Source organism: Diachasma alloeum, unplaced genomic scaffold (genome assembly GCF_001412515.2).
Source record: "Diachasma alloeum isolate Michigan unplaced genomic scaffold, Dall2.0 Dall_scaffold_00204, whole genome shotgun sequence".
Taxonomy (NCBI): Eukaryota; Metazoa; Arthropoda; class Insecta; order Hymenoptera; family Braconidae; genus Diachasma; species Diachasma alloeum.
Window position 1 is genome coordinate 453,860 of NW_021680369.1, and position 19,162 is coordinate 473,021.

A 19,162-nucleotide genomic window follows, 5' to 3' on the forward strand; every position below is an offset into this window, starting at 1 on the left:
TTCCGGCCGGAATGACAAAAATTTTTATATAGATACTGCGACGTATGGACCCAGTCCATACTTCGGTTGTTTTTTTTGGGAATATTATTTTATGTTTAAGGATATTTTCTATTGTGATGCAGTTCTTCCTGCTGTAGACTGCTTAACGTAATCAGTCCTACGGTGAGACTTGAATCAATGATGGTCGTATATCTGTCTTGGAGTCCCAAAACCGTGAGAATGTTTATTTTTCATTTTTGGGTGAGCAATGAGTTGCCGCCCAAAAAACTTAAAGAAACGGAAAGTTAAATTCTCGAAAACGAGCACGTGTAGCTACTTTTGTGAACATAAAGGGAGTTGACTCTGCATCATTAATGTTCAACGCGATTCGAGTCGATCAATTGGATTCTTTATACCCCACAAATGACCACTCGAAGAATACTCGTGAAACGGATCGATTCGCGTGAGCACGTTAGCTCTCTATCACGAATCTTAGCGACAGCAACTTGACTGAAATCTTCATGCTATCCAAAATTCCACTCGAAAATGACTCCTAAAACGGATCAATTCATGTGACTGAATTGGTGAATTGGTGAAGTCTGCGTGTGTGAATATGCACCATCTCTCAGAAATATTTTCGGGTGTGAAGGAAATATTCCATTACATTCACTTGTAAAAATGAGTGCAGGAGAATGCACCGACTTTTACGATTGCTTTTGATGGATATGAATCGTATTTGGATATCGACACCCACTATAATGCGAGCACATTTAGTTATCTTTGTAAATATAAGTGAAGTTAGCTTTTATGATTGCTTGTGATTAATGCAAATCATATGCCGATATTGACACATACTATGATACGAGCACATCTAGTTATGTTTGTAAATGTAAGTGAAGTTAGCTCTCTATCACGGATGTTCAACGAAAGTCGTTAGATCAAAATCTTTATATCACGTGCAATGTCACGTCACGTCCGGGTTATTCTAGGAGAAATTTACCACGCTACACTGTTGACCTGAGGCATTGTACGTCGCAACAAGAGTCATTGACAGTGGTGCGCTAGCCTCGCCTTGCGCAGTCATGGTAGCGAGATTCTCTTAACACCTCAACCGCGTGTTTTATGTGTCCAGAAGGAAAAGAGTGGCCATCGCCTCTCATAGTTTGGGGAAAACGAGTAAAAATAGTATGAATAATTAAAGAATCGATTTCCATGAATCACTTTCGAGATACAAGCGCTGTCATTTCCTTCGCTACTTCATCTCCGGGGCGGATCAATTTTCACATCATTTGTGACGGCACTAACCCACGTGAACCTCAAAACTTAAAATATAAACCGTAGACTTATCCATAACTCGATGGGAAACTCAAAACAGCCGGAGTGTTGTCACCTTCGGCCTCTGCTCCTCGATGTCCCCACGAAAATCCTCGAAAACCGAATAAACGAAATAAACGGGAAAACGAGAAAAATGTTGTCGGGCGCCAGCTGACTTTTGTTCCAGCGGTGTCAACGAACCGCATTAAAGAGAACCATACGAAAACTTAGCCATAATTGGGGAGATCAAGGGAGAGGTTGCGGAATTAGCTCGACTAGCTCGGAGGTATTCGGAGAGCGGGGTAGGATCGGTCGCTCGGTCTTAGGAAGGATGTCGCGAATTTACCCAAAAGACACAGAAAAATCAAAAGGAAGAATCAGAAAGTTAATTAAATAGGGGATGAGAGAATTACTTTTAAATTTACTCCGCGATTTATTCAATTTCTCAATAATACTTCAACTCCAATAGAATTTCTACTCTTCATAAATAAAATAAATTAATTTCAATTAAATTTAACAAAATTAAATTCGATTAAATTCCCGAGAGTGAGAGTACGTGAATTGACCTTGAGAGAGAGGTTATCGCGAAGGGAATGGGGGGTCCGAAGAGTCCAGGCCAACGATCTCTCCGCATCGTCCAGAAACTGGAGTGCTGGAGGATCCGAAGGCTATATCAATTCCGATGCGATGATCTCGGCGAATCTCCTCAGAATAATAAATGACGATTAATGGGCGAGGGACTCAAGTATGCAAATGTCACTTAAGAGTACCATTTTGCCCCATATTCGAGTCCGTCCTCCATCAAGAGCGTCGTAGCGTCACAGGGAAATTCCTGGGGCTCACGCGCTTCAATGTCATGATTTTCGGGGTCTCGTCTTCCAAGAAATTTTAAATTAATCCATTGAAACCTTGGGGGAACTTTACTGAGCTAGAAGAGCACTCATTTGAGGCTTCAATTCGCTCTGGAAAGAGGAAAAACCGCCATGTGCACGACAGCGTCACCCACGGCACGTGAGGCGCATGTGTGCACTTGTGGGCCTGTTTTATCCACTTTTTCCCACTAAAAATTGGCACTGGACATTCCCCATGCGTTCTCGAGAGTCCTAGTGAACTAATTATGCACTCAGAAGGTGCATTAATTGTTCACAAGACCTCCTGGTGAGTGGAGAGGGCACAATGGCGCCATGGCAGGGCATGGGCCATGTGCGGCCTTTTATTGGGTCTCACTGTCCATTTTCACTATCTCTTGGGTTTCACTGGGGTTTTATCACTCGGGAGAGGTCTGGAGAGCTGAACGAGGGTTTTATGCACTCAGTGGTGCATTTATCCACCCGCTCAGAGGAGTTTTGGAGGTTGGGAATGCATCTCGGCGTCACTCCTGTGAACGTCGGTGCACTTTTCCCGGAGGTCATCACTGGGCACACTGGGAATAAATGCACTTCCCTCCTCGGGAGAGAGTGCACATGGTGAATGAAAATGTACTTACCATGTTCCTCGTGTGGGCCCTCGGCGATGGTCTCTACCAACTCCCTCGATCGCTGTCAATATTCTCGGGGATGTTATCGCAGTGGTTGCTCGGGTCCAACTCTCTCGTAAACTGCGTCTAACCGGCGGAGGTTCTCAGCTGGGTGGCGCGACTGGCACGCCGTCTAGCTGCCGCTGGGGCGGGCTCATGTAACCGAGCACGCGGGGATTTTGATTCAAATGGGTTTTAGACTTATTTTAGGCATTCCGCCGTTAATTATATCTTTTATGAATTAACCCAAGGGGTTTTTATCCATAATGGCTGAACGATAGTTATCTGGAGGTTCGGAAAGGGGGAATTAAGGCAGTTGTTCGCCTTTTCTCCTCGCGAATGCACTTCACCCCTGAGTGAGTGCACTTTTCGCTGCTGTCACTCTCCCGGGAGTCATCCTGGAGTCACCGTGAACAAATCTAAAGAGAGAATAGCCCATGGCGATCCATGCAGACGAGTGGGCTATGTTCATCCACATGGCCTTCCAGCTGCACTGGTGATTCCAACGACTCCACGAAATGCCTTAGCCAGGGAGCGTGAGTATTTCACCTCAACCTCTGTGATCAGCAGCCGCACTCAACGAGATCAGCGAGATCTCACCGGGAAGCTCGGTGTATCGGCTCTGAACCGCGGTGGATCGTCGTCCCTCTCAGGATTCGCGAGATTTCAAAATACACAAATATAACTAGGAAAATACAATTACTGTAAATTTTCCCTCAACCATAAAACCGAAAATTTATCCCCTAAAATCCGAAGTAAACCAGAAAGATAACTGAAACTAAAAGAGAACAAAAAATTTAATATTACTTGAACCGGAGATTTTACTTTTTACTCGTTTTTAATGTGTATCGACACGTGAATTTGATTATTTATAGAAATCGAACGTTGTTTTCCCCGCGAGGCCCTTCCTGATGTTCTTGGAGACCGGTTTCTACGAGCTGGAGCTAAAAGGGGTGTTGCATCGCCCTTCCGTAGGGGTGCTAACTTTGGGGTTAAAGGAATCGCGACTCTCTCTCCGAAAAGATCGAAATAAATTCACACTTACCTACTCACTCTTACGATTTACTTAATTCTACGACTAAGTTGTGTACAGTTGGCGGAATTCTCGAAAATTCCGTCACACATTTAAAGTAGATTCCATTATTCATTTTATTTTTTTTGTTTGTCAAGGGCATACCTGTAGGGAAACCATTTGGTTACATTGGTCACTTTGTTAATGATGTTGATCATATGGTTCATGATGGTCATGTTTGATCAATGGATCAAACATGGCCTAGTTGATCACATCCCTTATTTCGTTCCCCTTGGTCATGTTGGTCACATTGTTTATGTTGGACGCGACTAACATAATCAATCTGATGGAGGTGACCAATCTGATCAAGATGACCAACTTAACCAAGCTGACCAAGCTCATCAATATAACCAGGGTGGTCAGGTTTATGCTTATGACCGCTATTGTGAGTTATAAAAATCATAATAATCATACGTTCCATCACAATAGCATTGATCACTCGGATTTGATCCGCTTCATTTTTCTCATGTTTTCTGTGGTCGTAACGCCCTTAACCATGTGCCATTTATATGAGCTCTAGCCTTATTCTTGATGTTACCCTCTAATATGATCCTCCTCCGTATTTCATATATATATGTCTGTTTTATGTACTGTTAGTAACAGTATTAATAATATCAATAATTTTTCAAAGGAGTGCTGCGTATGTGACTCGAAAGAGAAGGTCCAGAAGTTGAGATCCTGCAGCCATCGCATCTGCGTTCCATGCGTACGACAATTGATCACTCGCAAATGCCCCCTGTGTAGGATCAATTCATATCTACCTCCACACTTGATGGGAGGAGAACGATGGAATGATGGCATGGATACAATGATCGAAAGGGAGTGGCACAATCAGTTATTCTTGGAACTTTTATGAATAACTCTATAATTATTATCTCATACAAGGTGTCCAGTGGAAAATGCATTGAAAACTTTCTTACTTTTTCCTGTTTCCCAGGTCAAGAAAACAAAATTGTCTGGTCGGCACCAGATAATTTGTTCATGGCTAGTAAAAAATTCTAATGAGTTAAAATTCGATAAAAACAAAATTTTTCTTTTCAATCAATTGAAAATTTCAGGAATTCCTTGACTATTCCCTGGCTTCTCCAGACCGATTGAATTCCCTGACGATTCCTGGTTTCCCATGTTTTCTTGAGTGCTGGATACCTTGTTAGATCAATTTTTAACATTGCACTGTTACATGCTGTACTTATACTCTGTTCATTTATGTAGATTTTTTTAAATGTTTGTGTTTGAAATCGACTCATTTGCTTTTTGATTGTAAATACATAATTATAACTGCCGTGTTGATTGATGTTGTATCCATTAAATCGTTTTTATTCTGACATTTTGTTCTTCTTCTCATTTTTCTGAGAACGATGAATCGTTCCCCTACGTACATGTCGACAATTGTAACACCCTTTTAGCTTGAAAGTTCTGTAGTTATAAATTTTTTGTGTTACTGCGTGCGGGAAAATGAAAATAACTCACGCGTTGCGTGAGTTATTTCCAACTTCTCCACGCAGCAATACAAAAGCACGAAACGCACACGTTGAGAAATATCATTTCTGATGAATGTAATTGCAAACCTCGCCTTCGGCTAGGCCTGCCGAGCTAATGTGAGCTACATTAGTCAGAAATGAAATTTCCCAATAGGTAAGTTTATATACTATTGTGTTACTGCGGGCCGGAAATTGAAAATAGATGAATTCGCTGTTTGGTTCAGACGATAGTTCGTCATATACATTCACCATTCATAATTCCGTTGGATCAACCATGATTCAGCCTCTCTCATCTTCCTCGTCTGTGACTGGGATCCGGTGAAACTTGCCTTTATCCACGTGCCTTGCTTCCGTTTCCAGTCTACGTGGAGATTCTTACATCAATTTCTGGGTTAATCTCTAGACTGGATGGTCAACTATCTTATAGCCNTCTTACTTTTTCCTGTTTCCCAGGTCAAGAAAACAAAATTGTCTGGTCGGCACCAGATAATTTGTTCATGGCTAGTAAAAAATTCTAATGAGTTAAAATTCGATAAAAACAAAATTTTTCTTTTCAATCAATTGAAAATTTCAGGAATTCCTTGACTATTCCCTGGCTTCTCCAGACCGATTGAATTCCCTGACGATTCCTGGTTTCCCATGTTTTCTTGAGTGCTGGATACCTTGTTAGATCAATTTTTAACATTGCACTGTTACATGCTGTACTTATACTCTGTTCATTTATGTAGATTTTTTTAAATGTTTGTGTTTGAAATCGACTCATTTGCTTTTTGATTGTAAATACATAATTATAACTGCCGTGTTGATTGATGTTGTATCCATTAAATCGTTTTTATTCTGACATTTTGTTCTTCTTCTCATTTTTCTGAGAACGATGAATCGTTCCCCTACGTACATGTCGACAATTGTAACACCCTTTTAGCTTGAAAGTTCTGTAGTTATAAATTTTTTGTGTTACTGCGTGCGGGAAAATGAAAATAACTCACGCGTTGCGTGAGTTATTTCCAACTTCTCCACGCAGCAATACAAAAGCACGAAACGCACACGTTGAGAAATATCATTTCTGATGAATGTAATTGCAAACCTCGCCTTCGGCTAGGCCTGCCGAGCTAATGTGAGCTACATTAGTCAGAAATGAAATTTCCCAATAGGTAAGTTTATATACTATTGTGTTACTGCGGGCCGGAAATTGAAAATAGATGAATTCGCTGTTTGGTTCAGACGATAGTTCGTCATATACATTCACCATTCATAATTCCGTTGGATCAACCATGATTCAGCCTCTCTCATCTTCCTCGTCTGTGACTGGGATCCGGTGAAACTTGCCTTTATCCACGTGCCTTGCTTCCGTTTCCAGTCTACGTGGAGATTCTTACATCAATTTCTGGGTTAATCTCTAGACTGGATGGTCAACTATCTTATAGCCCTCTGGCGATATGAGCGTTACCACCCCCCCACGCCTTTACTATAAAAATTGGCCATCCCCATTCTGCCGGACAAAGGACGACACAGGCCGATATGTGACTCAGAATGTTAATACCTGATTGTGTGCTTGGAAATGAGCATTCGTTCTATTTTCGTGAACGTTTTCCACTCTCGCGTGTACATCTAAAATTCGTTGCACTTCCGGAAAATGCTAAGTATGTAAAACTTTTTCCTTTAATTAATTTGCGTGCCCAATATTTGCCCCAAACATTTATTTTTTGACGGTATGTTCTGCACGATATTTTGTGCACAACTATCTTGCTCATTTATCATCCAATTGCGTACACAAAAAATACTACACACAGTATTTTAGTGAACGTTTAAAATACATGTGTGTACAACTGATAATTGTTCCTCATACGTAAAAGTATAAATGTGTACAACTCTCCATTTGTAATTAATGTGTGTGTACAATATTTACACCCAACATTTATCCCTTTTCTAAATGTACATATTTTTTATACTCAATTCATCGCATGTGCACTGTGACCGTTCAATATTTAATTAATATTATTTCCTAAAAGGGGGATTTAGGGCAATTAAATAATGAGGAAAAATGAGGGATAAAATTAACTAAATATCTATATTTCTAGTAATTTACAGATTAGATCGTCGTAAGACGTTTGAAATGCCTTTTACTTGGATCTAGGGTTATGGGTAAGGCCAGGCAACTTTTGTACACGTAAAAAGGGGAGTGACTCTAATGCAGAAAAAGGGGAGAAGCTAGTCGTGTCGAGGGAATGCAACTAAATATAAGAAGAATAACTAAATGGGGAAGAAACAAAAGAATGTAGGCTCACCGTTGGGGGGTATGAAGGGTAATATTGTGGGGACAAGAGGGAAAATGAGGGGGGTAACTCGTACTCACGATGGGACTTCACTCTGGCGAACACGTGGAATTCCACCGGCGCCTTGCACTCCTTCAAAATACCAGGGCGTTTTCCTGGAGAGCCTCCTTTCCACCTCGGGGTTTCCTGGGCACCAATACTAGAGCTGGGATGAGCTCGATGTATCGAAAATCCTCTTTTTATCCGCCAATACTTCCGGGCGAATTTTACTGTTTTCACTATTACCACTTTCGGGGCACGTGGTGACTCACGGGGCAGCTATTGCACGAGTGACGGTCTCTTCGTTTCCTCCGTGATTCGTGGGGGTTTGTCAGGTGCCGAAGTCCTTCGGGTTGTAATTCGGGAGCAATCGGGGCCAATCAGCACGGGTGAGTGGTGACGATGACCACAATCCAGGGATGTCTCGCTGGGGATTATTGCAGGCGTTGAATATTCGGGGGTCCAGTATGGGGAATTTCCAGGAGGCGTTGGCTTCTCCAGTTGATCGGGTGGGGCCGGAACTGATGTCTTCCTTCGGCTGATGTCTTCATGATGTCCAGGGGTAGCGGTAGAGAGGTGATGAGGGGAAAAGTGAGGGAAGGGGTATCCAACGGTGGCGGGATTTACATTTTAGGGGGCAGTGTGTAGTGGGAAAAAATATGTAGAAAAATAATAAAAAATAAATGAATATGCCTCGTCACAGCACACAACAAAATGACATTGTGCACAACTTGACATCTCAATATTTTGTGATTGAATATAATGTGTACATGAGAAAAGATAATGTGTACGTGTTATTCGAATGTCAGATTTATGCACAACCATAAATGCGTACAATTCTTACGTGAATGAATCATACCCTGTCCATTCAATTACCACTAAAATTTCAAGGAATTTCGTCATTGGGAATTCGGAATTTCCTGGAAAAATCAGTGATATCTACAAATTTCAATTTGATTTTCCCCTGAAAATTAATAAAAAACCAAAAAATTTCGCTAAATATATACTTGAATTTTCAGGACAGTGATACTGAGTGCGATTTAGGGGGAAAAAATACAATGAAATTTCAGATTTCACTGGAAATTCAATGTAATTCGGCACTGAATATTCATATTTTATTGGAAATTTAGATATTATAAATTGAGGAATTCTGGTCTTTATTCTGCTTAAAATTCTGGATGTTCACTGAATTTTCAGTGAAACCTGAAATTTCATGATTTTTTTCCCCCTAAATCGGATTCAGTGTCACTGTCCTGAAAATTCGTTGTCAACTGTTTATGAAATTCCATTTTTTTTTCATAGTGTAGCGATGTAAAACAATGGGGTTCCGGGGTGAATAAGATAAATATTCAAACTCCCCATAGCCCTTCAATCCCATGTTGCCTCGAGGTTCAACACGCGGAATACAGCATTTTCCGTATTCATTTTCTCGATATCTCGTCCTGTTTTCTGTGGTGAAATTTTGACGGATGAATTCATATATTTTCCTTTACTAGGAAAGGGGAAGAAAAATATTCAAAATATTTTTTCATCAAACACGATTGATACTCTTAACCCATCGCGGTTTATCATTCGGCTACGCAATTGAATGACCATGAGTTGAAGAAAGCGATCGGTCGGCTGACGGACAGTGGGCAAGAGTGGTACGAGAGAGGGAGAGCGAGAGAGATAGAATCAAAACAGAAGGCGAGAGCAATGCCAGAAATAACAATACAGATTCGCTCTGTGAATCTTTACCTCGGTCTATGTTTTTTTTCATTCACAATTAGAGTAATACATCGAATACTCGTCACGAATTGGATCAGTAGTATCGTAGACTCTTTACAGGTAAGTACTAGTGAATGTGGTGCTAATAAATTTATCACGGAAGATGAGTTTTTCTATTGATTTTGTTTTTCGTTCTTTCAGACAAAAATGGAGAATCAATACCTAGGCGGTGAGTCTCATTAGTGCATATTTTGCTCATTATTTCACATAGTGTATTTTTTTTTAATAGATGTGCAGAATTTGTCAAAATGGACATTTTGCGGATTATTGTCTCATAGAATATCGTTTCATGTCATTATGTTCAATTCAAGTATACTTATACTTCTTCAATCAGCCGTTTTAGATTTTCAATGTTAATTGAGAACCGATTTCCTAAAAATATGAACTTTTCTGGAATTATTTTATGATTAATCTAACCAACGCAAATTACTATCGGCTTCATCTTTCAACTCGAACGAGTGTATATTAAAAACTTTCTTTCAATCATCTGATATGTGAATTTAATTTCAATTAATTGTGATAGACAGAGCTCAACAATACCTACATTTGAAAGAGGAATGATTAAATTCGAACAACTCAGGGTGTGCAAATTTGAGGAAATATGGAGTGATAATGCGTTGATATAACACCAAAAATTCTAAATTTAAAACTAAACGATTAATGATTCAGCTCTTCTAAGTATCTTAAGGAAACATAAAGTATTGAGAGATGGTTAATTTTACACTAACCTCCATGCTGAATATTTTATGTTTGTTTCGGCGAGAATTAGTCAAAAAACCGATAGAGAGCCAGGATTCGGGGAAGGGTAGAGAAGTTCACAGGGAGAATAAAGTTCACAACCCGCGCGGGTAGAGTCACAAAGGAAAAACTATAGTTTCTAGTCAAAAAAAGTAGAGAATGTCACAAAATAATAAATGTCACTTGAGCCCAATTAAATCGCGATTCGAAATTAACAATGTAGAGAATGTTCACGGTTGAGATGTTCACAATAATCAGCGATTAATTCGTAGAGAAAAATCACGCGGTATGCACTCGTCGCCCGTGGGTTGAGAAAAAGACGGAAGTGCATTGAGGTAGGTCAAGTGTCGCGGCAGGTGTCAAACGATGCCAACTAATTGGGGCGTGGTCGGTAAAACAGTCACTCCCCAGGAGGTGCTGCCGCGCGCGGTCTCCGGATCTCACACGATGAGGCCCATGCCTCAACAATGTCCAATTATTTTTTATGAATTCTCTAATTTGATTTTCTAATGATCATTCAAATTGTTTGTATTTTCGAAATTGATCTCATTATTCCTCACGATAGTCTTGAATATAAAAAAAAAATCAAGGGTGTGTTCTGAAGACACATGACAGAAGTGAAACTTCCTGGGTGTATATGAGGGTGTATATTTCCGTGTATCGGTTTTTACCGGGAAGTTAATTGAAAAAAGGAATGAAAATGATCCACAACCGACTCAATCAATTTTGTATGTTGGTTTAGTGTCATTTTCAAAAAATAAGTATAGGAAGCAGGTATTTGAATAAAAAAAAGGTAGTTTAGGATTCATTTTTGTGGAAATATATTTTTCAAGAATGGGTGATCACATAAAATTTTTTATGGAAATTCCATCAATCAATTCCAATCAGCGATTAATTGGCAAATTTATATGTTCACGTGTCTAGAAGGTTTATTATTAATAATTGAGTTCTTTTCGAATATGGCGTGTACAAAATTGTGAACTGGATTCTCAAATAATTATTCTGATTTATGGCAACTCTACTCTGATTTTTGTGTTTCGATATCCGTATCTACTTGTTGATTATCGGACTCTATCATTGTTACTATTGGTTTGTGATAACTGAAATAAGACACAAATGTTTGTGATTCGATTTTCTTCAAATTTCGGCTGAATGCAGCATCAATCGTCGTACCCGACCTGGTTGTTGGAATTTTAATATCGCTATTAAATTTCAAATTCAATTCCCTTTCCAGAAAGTCGATTAGAGGTTGACTTTCTGGCTTGGCAAAGTTGACATTGAAGTCTCCGCTCATGATCATCGGTAAACTCCCCCAGTCCTTTTTCAGCAATGCTGCACCAGCAGGTGTGTATGATAAGAGGACGTGATGAATAAATCCGATAATGTCATCGACTTTCTTGTTAGGTGATATATAAACAGCAACAATCAGTAGGAATTGTCCATTGTCAAGAGTACATCTTGCAGAACAGATATCTCCAATGTCGCAAGTACCAACATCCATTGCATTCATTTGTCTCAGAGATACTGCCAAATGTGGAGTGACAGTGATTGCGCTATTCGACTTCCGATAAATCGCCACACCAGCAGATCTCGTTTTCTCTCGTTTGAATTTGGCGACACAGTTGAAATTCGGGATATCCACATTGTCGTCGGGTTTCAACCAAGTTTCACTTAGCACCAAAAACGATGAATTCCTGGCAACTTCGTCTTGTAAATCCGGTGCGTGCAGTTTTAAACTTTGACAATTTAGTGTGAATACAGAAGTCCCATTTTTCCCCGATATGAAGTCTAGTACTTGTTGTCCAACTGTTTGTAACTTGTTGAGACTTCATCTCCTGAATTCGGCGTGTAAATCTGTTGATGATGTCGATGTCCTTCGTCCATGATAAAAAACCGGATCATTTTTAGGTGTAACAATGTACAGTCCCTCGATGCTTATGACTCTGGATAGCGCAACGTATAATAACTGCTGTGAATGAGTTTTTTCATATTCGTAAACAATTTCATCAAAGGTCCCTCCTTGCGATTTGTGTATTGTGACTGCACAACATGACACAATTGGTAGGTGACTCCGCTTAGCCGCAGTACTTTTGTTATTATTCATATAAACTGTCGTAGTTCGTCTTACGATAGGCACTGCAGTTCGACTGATATTGTATTCCTGTACATAAGCACTCACTTTCTTTCTCACCTTTTCACCGACTTTCCACGCATTGGGGAATTCTAGCCAGATTCGTGTCACTCCTCCTGCATCAGATTCAATGTGAACCAATGTCCCCATAGCTCCATTCGCCAACCCATCTGCGACGTCTACGTTCGATGTAAGCATGTATGATTTATTTAGAACCAAAACAATTTCATAAGTGATAACACCTGTATCAATCACCGACGTTTTGTGTAATTTTTGTCGGTAGCTCGCCTCTTGCTTTGCATTTTGACAACCGACGAAGATGTCATTAACAACAGAAGTAATTTTATCTTCAGCTGAGTTGAGAATCGAAGAATTGTAGTCATTCACCGATTTGTTCGACAGGAATAATCTAATTCCATTAGGACATAACCGCCTGGCTTCTTCCTGGGTGAAAAATCGGGCCTCAATTAACTGCAATTCATTTTCCTCCAACCGCAATCCATCCCCAATTTTCGTCAAGATCTCTGAGGACATGCGATTAGACTGCCTCATTACTTTATTCAATTCATAGAATTTCAAGTTACGCCATAGAGTTGGTCCTGCCATCGTCCTTTTAATTTGTTTGAAAATTGGTGTTGCTCTTACTGGTGGCAATTGTCTCAAGTCTCCAATAAGAATGACATCAATTTCTCCAAAATTTTTGTCATATTTTCCAGTTATTTGTTTTAAACGAGCATCAATATGAGATAAGAGTTCAGCGCTAATCATACTTATTTCGTCAATAATGAGCACTCTGATGTACTTGAACAAAGCTCGATATTGTTGTACAATTTCGATGGAAAGTGGTAAAATCTTGGAGAGAGATATTTTCAAGGCTGTGTGGACTGTAATACCGTCAATGGCGACAGCTGCCTTCCCTGTTGATGCGCACGTGATATACGCATTGCAATAATTGTCCGTCGGCGAATAGCGATTATAAATTTCCATCAATAGTCGAATGACAAAAGTTTTTCCACAACCGGCCGGACCTGTGAGAAAAATTTGGAATGGTTCCAATGGGGTATCGAGAATCTTGTGAATGACATGCATGAGTAAATCTTTCTGTTTTGTGTTAGCCAATCTCATCAAATCATAATAGCGCTCATTGGACATCAAGTTCTCTCTCCTTTTTGCTACCGCACCAAGTTTCTGTAACGCTGCCAGGTGAAGATCGTGATTAACCTGTCTATTGATGATTTCACGCAACGGATCAGGTTCTTGTCCTCTGCCCACCAACACATCCAAAGGTATATCAATATTTGTCTCGTCATCCCCCCGGCATAATTCTTTATAAATTTCAATTTCTGGTTTTCTGAATATCCAAGTTAGACTCAAATTCTTTTCGGCGATTGAGAATCAACTCTTCATTTTCTTCATAAATTTGAACGAATTTCAATTCACTAAAAATTTCATTCTCCTCGTTACGAAAAGGAATATGCAACGTGACCATCTCACGCTTGTATTCATTAAGATCTGACCCCATATCGTAATTTCTATATCGAATAACACGTGGTTGTTGTCGTTTTTTGTAGGTCTCGCTAGAAATAGTATAATTTGTAACGATCAGTGCCAGGGTGCACTCTTCAAGATTTTCAGGTCTTCGTTCATATTTTTCGAAACAATTTTCCTTCCAAATGTCTGTTGATTTGTCATCTAATCCCATTTTGTCCATCTCCTCTCGTATTTTCCGTACTCGCTGACGCTCTACAGGCCACATTGTGGGAATAAATGCAATGACGGATGAACTTCTAGACATTCGCTCACGAAGTAAAAACCACGCTGCTTCTTGACTCGTGATTTCGACGGCATTTAACATGTCAACTCCCATTTTTCTAGTGACGTCAACCAAATCAAACTCTGGATTATCATTCATAATTTGGAGTATTTGACGCTGCAAGTTACTGATTCCTCTGTTCGTTTTATTCACGTACTATACTACATATGCAGCACAAGAATATTCATCTAGTATGAATTGAATATCTGTGTTTGACTGTAAAACATTGAAAATGAATGGATTGAATGCATTTGTGCCACTTTTCGCAGGACTGACGTTTCAAGAAGACTCTCGGTCGTGTTATTCCCGCACGAAGAATGTGTGCATAATGTTGATCTGAAGTTATATTGTTCTGCTCGTAGAACGCGTCCATGTTTGAGTAATCGATGTTCTCCAAATTCTCTCTTATTTTTCGATAATGTTCACGATATCGTTGGAAATCATTCTCTGTATCCTTCATTGGGATCAAGATCGTCGTCCTTCTGGAAGGCATGAACGGAGCTTCAAATCGGCATTTCTGTGGTTGATTGTGGACAACTCTCTTGAAACATGTGAAAGGGTGTTTGTGTGTTTGAAGATGTATATTACCTGATGCCTCTTTAGCCGAAACTGTGATTAATTTATCAATCATTGCAGTTGCTTCACTTTTATTGACGTAAAGTGCATCAACTGGACCATTTTCTACCCAAAGTAGAATGTGAGCATGAGGACTTCCACGGTGTTGAAATTCTATCCGTTTGAAATAATGAATAACTCTGTACTCACCGAAGGGATTTGGTTTTTTTGAAGTAAGCAAGTTCATGATCACATTTACTATTTTATTAAAATAAATAGTACATGTTACTGCATCTTCATTTAGGAGGGTGCATTTTTGAACATAATTCATTTGCTTCACTACCTCATCTGAGAGCTCGATACCATCATTTTTCAATTTGTAGAGTAATTTCAGTAAATTAATCCACCCAGTTTCATTAGCACTTAATGTCAGAAACATAGTCGGCTTACCGAATTGCCGTATCATAGCGAACAAGTCTTTCTTTCTATCAGCCCAGTAGTAGGCTGAATTCGGTATACATTAAAAAAAGGCGAGATTTGTTTCAATTGAATGATTTATGTACTCTTCTGACTCTATCTGTTGTCGAGTGATTTTGGCATCATTGCCAATATGCTTAAATGCAATTGACAGGGAATCGCGGACTCGCTGTCGCATTATTTTCATCGCAACATAAAGTAGGTGATGAGGGGTCACCGCACGACGATCGGCATGCCTTAGCTCGCTGGTGGCCATCATGAACGGTGTAACATGTATTTCTTCTTTAAAAACTCAGAAATGTCCGAGATAAATCGCTGGAAATGACAATTCTTCAGCATGTTCATCAAAGAGTAAACTATGAGGCACGTTTTTTTCCCCTGGTGCGATTTGCAAATATTTTTCTTCGTTCCATAGCAATGTTTGTTGTTGAGCAGTAAGGCAGTCTTCAATCGTCATATTTTCACTGATTTCGTCAATGGGAATTTGCTCATTTGCCATGTCATTGAAAAAATGTTCTTTAATCGTTATGTTGTAGAATTTGTACAGAGAATTATTGCAGAGATACTGCAATCAGGCTTTTATATTTCTCTTGTTTACGAGACCTGTTAAATAACTCGATTTATGCATCTGTTTACGTTTGATGTGCACGTTGATGCAGTAATCATCGCTAACATCCCGTGGTAGTGCGTTCACCATGAGATTGACGTCCACAGGAACATTGATCACCTGTCCGAGAATCCCGTACTGGCCGCTCATGTGTCGCAGACTTCTGATTTGCATGAAAGGAATTCTGGGCGAAATAAGTCTTCCGGATATTAAGTCTAATTCTGGTAAATTTGCTAGTTTAGGGGGATATTTGAATCCATTTGATGTTGAAAATGTTGGTATTTTGTTTCGGTTCAATGAAGACAAACAAGTCTTACACGCTTTAAAATGAGTAATGTCAATCTGGGGAAAGTCGCTCTGTAATAATTCGCGATGTGGCTCTTCTATCGTTTTCAAATCGTTTTTGAACCATAATCGATCACAAATATTACACGCTTCACCGAAAGTATTGTCTAGAAACTGTTTCTTGAATTCTTTTCGTACACTGTCATGAGCTGCAAAGTCACTATACGCCAAAATTCGCTCTGTTAAATCGGGTTCATCACTCGTCGATGGTGGTTCAATTGTTTCTGATGATTCTGCCACCGCAGCGGGTATTGCAGAACCCGGAATTGATATACCTGCCTGGGCTGCAGTCGATAACGCCTTCTTTCGCGCCCTGTACTCTCGCATCCGTTCACTTGCACTTTTTCGCGCTTGTTTTGGCGGTTTATTTCCACGTTGTCTTTGATAATACGCCTTATCCACTTCTTTTTTCTACTTCGTTTTAGCCATTATGTACACGGTACACGATCGCACGATTTATTGGTGTGTATAAAATGTCGAAAATGAGTATAGAAAACTCAATGTCCACGATAAAAATAATAGCACCTGTTAAGCCCTTCACTAGTCCAACATTATATTCAAGATGAACAAAACATCTTTAAAATCAACCACAATATCACCACAAAAGTAAGTTTAATAGATGGCGTTACGAAAACTGTGGAGCCAACAAACACAACCCGCGTTACAAAAACCCACGTGCTTTATTCGTACTGCTGGGAACTAACGCGTCATTCCAGCCGCCGCTCCCCCACCCTGGCTTTCCCTACTCTTCTCTCGGCCGTCTACTTTTTGTTGGGCACTAACGCGTCATTTCAACCGCCGCCGCTCCCCCCCCCCTCCCGCTATTCTATACTCTTCTCGCTGCCGTTTACTGTGGCAACAAGTAGCTGCTACGCCACTTGCCCCCCACCGCCCTCGCGGCGCTCCCAACGACCACTACAGTATGCGTCAGAGTGGAGCTGCTGCCGAGGCAGACTCCCCTGTCTTGCTGTTCTCCCCACCACGCTTCGACCTATTCCCCTCACGGGATCGGAATTTTCGTAACGCTCCGAAAATGTCATACCCCCGGCAAAGAAGTTTCACTTCAAAAAAATTTCAAGTACAAAAAACTTTTATGATCAGTTATTACTAACATCATCATTTGCAGTGGCTTCAATCATGCGTATGATGCAGAGACTGTTCATGGGGCAGCGACACCAAAATCGAGCCTAGGGAACAGCTGATGAAGGGGAAAATTTTCCTGATGGAGGAAACGATTTTCCTGAAGGAGGGGAGGATTTTCCTGAAGGCGGTTTCGAAGAAGCGGGCGGAATAGGGGATGACGGAGGCGATGAGGAGCAAAATGATGCGGAGGAAGAACCGCAAGCAGGACGGGTAATTGCAAGCAGCAATGCTCCTATGCAATAATGCAATCTCCTATGCTTCGTCGTCCCGTATTCCCTGTTCCCGGTGGTTTCTGAAGCTCCATGTATTGAGCATATGCTTATTAACAAATGGATAATTGATCTTTCCAATCGTTAGGAAATCATTTGGAGATATTTGGAAAATAGTTTTCAATATTTGGAAACCCAAATATTATTAATATTAATCAATTTAAAAGTGGCCGTGGAATTCAGCAAAAATGTCGAAAATTTCATTTTTCACAGTTCAGTCCAAGTAAAATCAATTTAGCTAATCGATTGGTTCATAAACCAATGTTCGTTAATAAACTATTGATATTTAATTGAATGAATTTTTCCAAACGTTGGTATATGAACCACCCATTATCCAAATAATTTTGCGCTGACTGCTTTTCATTTTGACTGAAAATGTAGAGCAGGAAATTTTGGACGTTTCTGCCAATCGTACGACCAATTGTTAATTAATCAATATTAATTACTATTTGTGTTTCCAAATATGGAAAACTATTTTCCAAATATCTGCAAATGATTTCCTAACGATTAATCTTCATTCGTAATAATTATTAATTATTTGAGCATGCGCAGAAAGCGGCAACAGATGGCAGCAGGTGGCTATACACTCCATTTGCGAAAAGCATTGAGCAAAGTTGACTAGATGCATGCTCTCCTTGTCTAATCCATTGAAAAGTGCTTGGCCACGTGGCGCCATTAATTCATGAATTGGCCGACAACGGTCCTAATTAAGTGTCCATGTAGCTTAGACGGCAGTTACCACTAGAGTAGATTATTTCCATCCAGTTTTTAGGGGGGGAACATCATTTTTGAAAAAAATGAAATTCTGGGTGATGCGGCAATTTTTTCTCTCTAAATTCTAATTCTCTTAGAATTCTTGAATGCCTAAAGGAGGTTAGGTGGTGTTTGAGGTGAATTTGAGAGTGAATTTCTGTGGTTGCCGGTAGCTTAGTCGGTAAGAGTGCTTGGCGCGTATTTGGGAGACCCGGGTTCGATTCCCGGCTGGGTGAAGCGAAAATTTTTCCTCTCTAAATTCTAATTCTCTTAGAATTCTTTAATGCCTAAAGGAGGTTAGGCGGTGTCTGAGGCGACTTTGAGAGTGAATTTCTGTGTTTCCTGGTAGCTTAGTCGGTAAGAGTGCCCGGCGCGTATCTGGGAGACCCGGGTTCGATTCCCGGCTGGATGAAGGGGAAATGTTTTCTTTCTAAATTCTAATTCTCTTAGAATTCTTTAATGCCTAAAGGAGGTTAGGCGGTGTCTGAGGCGACTTTGAGAGTGAATTTCTGTGTTTCCTGGTAGCTTAGTCGGTAAGAGTGCCCGGCGCGTATCTGGGAGACCCAGGTTCGATTCCCGGCTGTGTGAAGCGGAAATTTATTCTCTCTAAATTCTAATTCTCTTAGAACTTTATTATTATTATTATTATTATTATTGTTGTTGTTGTTGTTGTTGTTGTTGTTAGTTACAAGTCAAACTCCTATATTGTTAGTTTTAATTGAAATTCAATGAGGAATTGTCATCCAAGTTCATCATCCAGTCCAACACAACTCAATATTTTCTTGTTCGACAAATGTCACATTTCCAATATTTAACAGAATATTGATATACGTTGAATAAAAAGTAAACATCCCATTCATTTCAATTTCTGAAACCTATAGGACCTGGAA

General features: G+C 40.0%; 1 protein-coding gene across 2 annotated transcripts in view; it reads left to right on the plus strand.

Annotated features, from left to right (window-relative positions):
• LOC107036100 (spondin-1) overlaps window positions 1–19,162 on the plus strand; it is a gene marked incomplete at its 5' end in the record, with an annotated part of 533,388 nt that overhangs the window by 376,011 nt on the left and 138,215 nt on the right. The window contains 1 exon segment of one of the 2 annotated variants that reach the window (XM_015253840.1): window positions 4,513–5,158. Within the exon segment in view, the coding sequence (XP_015109326.1) occupies window positions 4,513–4,555 (43 nt within the window). 2 annotated transcript variants of the gene reach the window in all.